Below are 6,456 nucleotides of genomic sequence, written 5' to 3' on the forward strand. Positions count from 1 at the left end.
TGTCATGGGAAGGTGTTACAAACGGCCAGGAAGAGGTGGACAGAGCAGGATAAACACTGTGAGGTAGTCGGCAGTGTCCAGGAGGGCCGAGCAGGCCTTGGATGGAGCAAGACCACCCTCTTCTGGTCAAAGGCCTCGAAAGAAAAGCAGAAAGCCATGGTGGTGGCAGAGGTGACAAGGACCGAGCTGGAACGCCTTAAAATCAAAGCAGTGGTTCAGAGCCGACAGGGAGGCTGGATGTCATGGGAAGGTGTTACAAACGGTGGACTGATATGTGGAAGATCCCCCAGGCCAGGCTCAGCTTCTTGATCAGGTCGTCCTACGATACCATGCCTTGTCCCAGAAATCTCCACCTGTGGTTTGGTGCAAAAGAGTCCCGTGCCCTGTGCAGCACTGGCAATGCAAGCCTCCAGCATATCCTGTGAGGCTGTAATACCGCATTGTCCCAAGGCCGCTACAGGTGTCCTGGTGTTAGGGAAGCTGGCAGAGGTGGCGGAGTCATGCAGACAGAAGGCCAACAACACACCTTCCACCTCAGCAATACCTCTGATACGGTTTACATTCGCCAGAGAGTAACACCAACGGTACTCTCACCAGGCAGCGAGTGGTTGATGAGGGTTGACCTGGGGAGACAGCTCCAATTTCCCAGGGAGATCACATAAACTTTGCTCCGGCCAGATCTGATCATGTGGTCAGAACCACGCAGGACCATTCTGATGGTGGAGCTTACCGTCCCATTGGAGGAAGGCATGGAGGCTGCCAACGAGCAGAAACATGCAAAGTACGCAGACTTGGCAGCAGAATTCAGAGAGGCTGGCTGGAAAACCATCATGTGCCCCGTTGAAGTAGGATGCAGGGGCTTTGTCGTCGACGTGGGATGCACAGGAGCAGGGCGCAGGAAAGCCATGAGGGAACTGGCAGAAGAGGCAGAGAAGGGCAGCTTTTGGCTGTAGCTCAGGAGGAAAGAGGTGAGTTGGGGGCCAAACAAAGCATGACCCATTCACTTTAACGTAAATTTAGCCACAATAGTAAACACAATAGGCATAACTAAATAATAAACGGTAACTCTAGCGCAGAAAAGGCCACCAATCTAAGTTAGGAATCTAGTTACAAACCTAATAGTAATTAATTAACAAGACACACCCTGGGGTATGATCAACCCCAGCGGGGCCTTCCTAGGTGGAGAGTGTCTAGTGATAATGGCCAAAACACTCGATGACCCTAAGGCCCACTACTGAAGATGTGTCTTACATTAAGATATTCAATTTATAAAAAACAACCAACTATTCAGGAAAAGCCATAGTCCAGCAAGCCACCCCATTCCACCTCATCCCTTACCCCAGTCCCTTCCCATACCCTGAAGGTAAGTATAAGGATGACCCCCAATAATTCCCCTGCCACACCCCTAATCCCCACCCCGTGATCATACCAAGGAAATCACCCTTGAGGTACGTTGGCACCACTAGTGACACTCAGGCACTAGTGGGGCCAAGGGAGGTGTTCAGGTGAGCACGCCAGCAGATGAGCACAAAGGCACTGGCGGAGGTGCGTCAAGCAGCAATGCCCAGCAGGCAGACCACCAGCCTGTATTTTCATATGGAACGTGCTCCAGGTGTCTTTTTGTTTTTGTAGATTGATGAGAGACACACCTGCTACTACAAGCCAACATAACCCTTCCATCCACAGTGGTAACTGTTCTACCCCACCACACTCCTCTGTCCCCCAGTTCATATAATGCCAGACTCCCAGAAGACCTTTATTGTCGAGTGCTATGTGGGGTGTAGGGTGTTTCTCCTTCCTACCTCCTCCACCTTCATACTCATCCATCCTCCCATCCCCCTGGGACTCACCTGTCTGTTGCGTTCATCCATAATCCGCGTGATCTGAATCTTTTTCCTCCCCATCGTCCCCGTCTCTTTCTTTCTCTCCTTTTGTCTAAAGAAACTTTGTGCTTTCTTCTCTCTCCTTTCTCTTCCTCTCCCTTTCGTCACCTTTCTCTTCACTCTTCTGGTCGTCCTTTAACTGTCTTTTCTTTGCTTTCTATTTGTTTCAATCAGCTCAAAGATTCCAGCATCTGTACCTGCAAGAACAGAAAAGAGGTGGGGGAGGAGAGGACGAGTATTAAATACAATGAAATATGGAAAAAAACTGAGGAGAAAAAAAAAAAATAAAAGTGGCATCATGGCAGCCACCAGGGAGGGTGAAGAAAGACAAAGAATCTGTCAACAATGTGAGAGCTGCTGTGTTTTTCATTGTCGATATCATGCAAATCAGATTTTGCATTTTTTTTCTTCTTTTCTAAGACACCAACTATAAGGAGACAGCGCTGTCAGGATCTTGCCTCGTTCACAGAGACTTTGACAGTGTTTTGGAAGTGCTGCTAACTTAAATGCTCTAATCACCAACACTGTAACATTACATTCAGACGGAGAAATGCATTTTGTTCCTTCCCACGAAACTACAGTCTTTTGACAGTAAAACTGCCAGACACAGATATTTCCACGCTATCTGCTGCACATCTCAAAAATGGCTGAGACTTGCGTCACAAGATAGTAAGCAGATGTAAAAGTGAGCTCAGTCTTACCATGTACTGACAAAATAAAGCCAAGTTAAAAAAAAAAACAATAAGGAAGTGCCAAAGTCTATCATCTTTTGATGGCTGATAGTAAAATTGTGTTTCTAAGAGACTGAAATCAAACAAAATTCCAACATGAAGTTATTCCAGCTGGAGATGCTGAATGTCAGAAAGTACATCTGAGAAGCATGTGAACAAATGCATGTTTGCTTGTGTGACAACAGATTACTCTGCGTGTGTTTGTACCTGAGTTTCTTGAGCATAGGCCAGCAGCTGCTGAGCTGGACTGCATGTGCAAAGAAGAAAGCTGTGCTCCAAAAAGTTAGCGTGAGTGAGTGACTGTGTGTCCGTGTAAGTGTGTGTGTGTGTGCACGCACGAGTGTGTGTATGTGTGTGTGTGTTCTTGTGAGAGCTTGGCTAAGCCAGAGCTCCAGTGCATCTCTCCAGAGTGCTAAAGTAGGCCAACCCAATCTATCTCAGGGAGGAGCACAAGAACTGTTGTTGTGTTTTCTTTTGACAGTAGAGGTGATAACGTCCCTCGTTATGCAAATGAGCATCCCATTATTTAAGCTCAGTGCAATGCAGGGGAGCTGTCACTGCCGTCACATTAAAAAAAATTCTTCCATCTACCCTGCCTTTTTTTTCTCTCCCTCTCTCTCTACTTTCCCCTTCTTCTCTCTTCTCTCCTTTCTGAACCAGATTTCCGGCACCTGGCAGCACAAGCATCAGACACTGATGTGGAAGACGACACTGCCTCACCAAAAGACATGTCAGTCTCAGTCTCTCTCTTCTCTCATAAAACCCTTGCTCTCTCATGTGAGCGCTACCACACACATACAGAAACATTGTAATGTACTTTCTTTACCCTTTTTACCCCCTTTTCCACCTCAACCTGAATCCATGTATTTATTGAGTAACATGCATGAGAAAGCACAAGAAGGCTCTAAACCCCTGAGGTGAGTGCAGCACATTTCAATGCACTTGACCTCTTTGTACTAGAGAGTAGGACACTGATAATGAAAGTGTGTAATAGGAACATCCAGGCATACGAGTGATAGTGACATACCAAAGGCCTGTAGGGTATTATCTATAATCTAACGCAAATGAGTGTTTGGGCTTTACGAGTCCAAAGGCAAATGCAAATATCTTGACGAGATGCTATGAAAGCAGCTATATGGCTTACATGTGCTGGAACAACACTGTTGTTTTATATACATTAAAGTCCTTGATAAAAAACAGAGTATTTATTTTGAAAAGAAGACCATTCAATCATTGATTTTAATAGAAACACCATCTGAGCCTATGGTTAATAGTTAATTTTATTGTATTAGTCCATACTAGCTAAATGTGCTTTATTCTTTTTTTAATAGAACTCATCCAGAAGTCTTCTTAAAGGAAGGGGGAATTAGAAAAAGCAGAGAGATGACAGCATCAGTGCTAAAAAAATAAAAGGATCTATGCTTTTTGTGATTGTTAAATTGGAATTTTTAGATAATTACATTTGGGGAACCCATGTGTACTACATCTCCTAAAAAAACATGACATCAATCTTTTGTGTATTATATCTTCAATTCAAAATATTCATTGGCAGCAAAAGAAAACCGTTTGAGACCAAACAACTGCAGCAATGATAAACTGCATGACAAAGTTGCTGGTGTGGAGTACGCCCACTGGCCAGACTGCGCCGTCATAATAATACAATCTAAAATAACTCAGAGGAGGCCATCCAAAATATTTTAACATTGCTCTGAAGAAAACACACCCAGCTATGGAGCAAAAACAAAAAACTGCACTCTGGAAACAAAAAGAACAAAAACAAACCAATGAAGTATGTTGTCAGACAAACAAGGATTACAAACCAACACTAACATCGTTTGGCACAAGACAGCCAGACAAGCATATCAATCAAGCTGGCGTACCTCAATCACAGGCTGACAGCGACAATCCCTCCCAGTCTTTGTGCTCAACACTACCCAGCCCAGGCATCGCTCCAAACAAGGAGGCGTTACCTCTGTGATCTCTGCCTCCTGGCCACCACTTCCACCTCCTGCTCGTTCCACCCACAGCTCAGTGAGCACAACTGAACCTCTCAATGTCAACACCCGCAGGGGCAACACCTTAGGCCTTATGTAACATTAATGCTAAGACTAAGCTGATGTCCTGAACATTTAATCCCTACTTCTGGCTCCCAGCACCAGCCAATGCTCCCTGAGGTGAGGCTGTGCTGCTGCTTGCAACTTAGGCATGCACTTCCCTGCCTCAGAACCTCCACCACTCATCTATCCCCTCTCAGTTTTGCCTCTTTTACCTCCACCCACTCAGAGAAAGTTTCTTTCCTAGCTACCATAAGCCACACCACTGTTCTTTACACCCACCCCTATCCCAAATGAATGCCAGGCAGCTCCATGTTAAAAATCGAGTTCCCTCCTCCCCATCATGTTCCCTTTCCCTTCTCCTTCCCCTGTGTTGAAAGGAGCATCAGTTAACAGATTACCACTGAATCACTCAATCCAATTTAACCACACAGCTAAAGGGGAGGTGAAGGAGGAACGTGCAAAAACAAGCACTGCTTCGTAAACAAGTGTCAAGTGGCAAAGGGCAGGGATCCTGAGCAGGAATTTTTCACAAGCACATCTGACCTTGAGAGGGCAAACGAGGTGAGAAAGGAAAAGAGGATGAATGAAGATGCACAGGAGAAAGAACTAACAAGCTTTTGCAGCCAATTTGCTAATCCCAAAGTAAGGCGTGAGCAAGCAAGGGATTGAGTTGAAGAAAATGAATAATACACCAAAGACTTTATTTGTCTTCAATGAGGAGTCTGACCAATGGTAAGTCTGCCTTCATACCAATCTGGAAACTGAAGGGAGAGACGAGAGCAGGCAATTGCTAAGGACAGAGAGTGTGTTGGCATCAGGCAGGCAGATGGACAGTGGTTGCTCCTCTGCTTGTTGTGTACCCCACTTTCCAACTCTCTGCTCTTTGATTTGGAGAGGTGACAATGAAAGAGAACGAGGAGACAAGGGAGAAAAACTTTTTTTTTTTTTTAATGAAGAGATAGGGAAATGGAGTGAAGCATAAAGAGGAATCCTTTGAACAGGCACCAGGCCTCTCCAGGGGGAGGGGAAGAGCTGTACCCATGACCCTCCCATCTGTTAAGCAGACGGACGGAGAGCGGGAAAGAGAGAAAGAGAGAGACAGGGATAGAGGCGCAATTGGAGAGAGGGGGAACGAAAGAGAGAGAGAGAGAAGGATGAAGGTTGGGGAGGATGGGAGAGAGATGGAGAGGGAGCAGCAATTCAGCACATATATCTAATGAGCATTCTCCCTCTCTGTGTCTCAGAAGTAGAGCTGAGAGGACGATGAGAACATATACACTCAGTGCACCACAAGGCTTGATTCTAGGTCGCCTCTCTCCCAAGTGTTTAGTCACTAAAAACTAATATACAGCACATGGCGCTTTTTCACATTCTAATAGACGGTCTGTTGGGTGCTTGTTAATGTGGATTTGTTATTGAGGACAGAGACTTAAGACAAGTTCTCTGAATAAAGACCCAGGATCAAAATTAATCAAACTGAAACGCATGTAAAATCCAGTTCCAAGAACAAATCTTGAGTCCACTTCAGTCATCATTCAGAGAAAGAAAAAAAAATGAAAGAAGCCCTTCTGGAAATGCAGTGTGTACCAGATTCTGCTGATGCTCACATTCCCCCAATCCTAATTCTACTTGTTGTAGCAAATTGGGGAAGATGATTTATCATGGATTGGTAATGTTTTTTATGAAGCCCCACCTCAGCAGCACAGCCTCAGCTCATGGTACATCTGCAACACATTTGGTCCGAGCAAACGTGTATGAAAAAAATAAATAAATAAATAAAATAAT

General features: G+C 45.1%; 1 protein-coding gene across 13 annotated transcripts in view; it reads right to left on the reverse strand.

The window, feature by feature from the left end:
- mef2cb (myocyte enhancer factor 2cb) overlaps positions 1 to 6,456 on the reverse strand; it is a 74,625-nt gene that overhangs the window by 40,751 nt on the left and 27,418 nt on the right. For all 13 annotated transcript variants that reach the window (XM_008335771.2, XM_017043075.2, XM_017043073.2 and 10 more), the window contains one exon: positions 1,851 to 2,080. In XM_008335771.2, the coding sequence (XP_008333993.1) occupies positions 1,851 to 1,904 (54 nt within the window). In that variant the 5' untranslated portion in view covers positions 1,905 to 2,080. The remainder of the gene's footprint in view (positions 1 to 1,850; positions 2,081 to 6,456) is intronic.

Source organism: Cynoglossus semilaevis, chromosome Z (assembly GCF_000523025.1).
Source record: "Cynoglossus semilaevis isolate Cse_v1.0 chromosome Z, Cse_v1.0, whole genome shotgun sequence".
NCBI lineage: Eukaryota > Metazoa > Chordata > Actinopteri > Pleuronectiformes > Cynoglossidae > Cynoglossus > Cynoglossus semilaevis.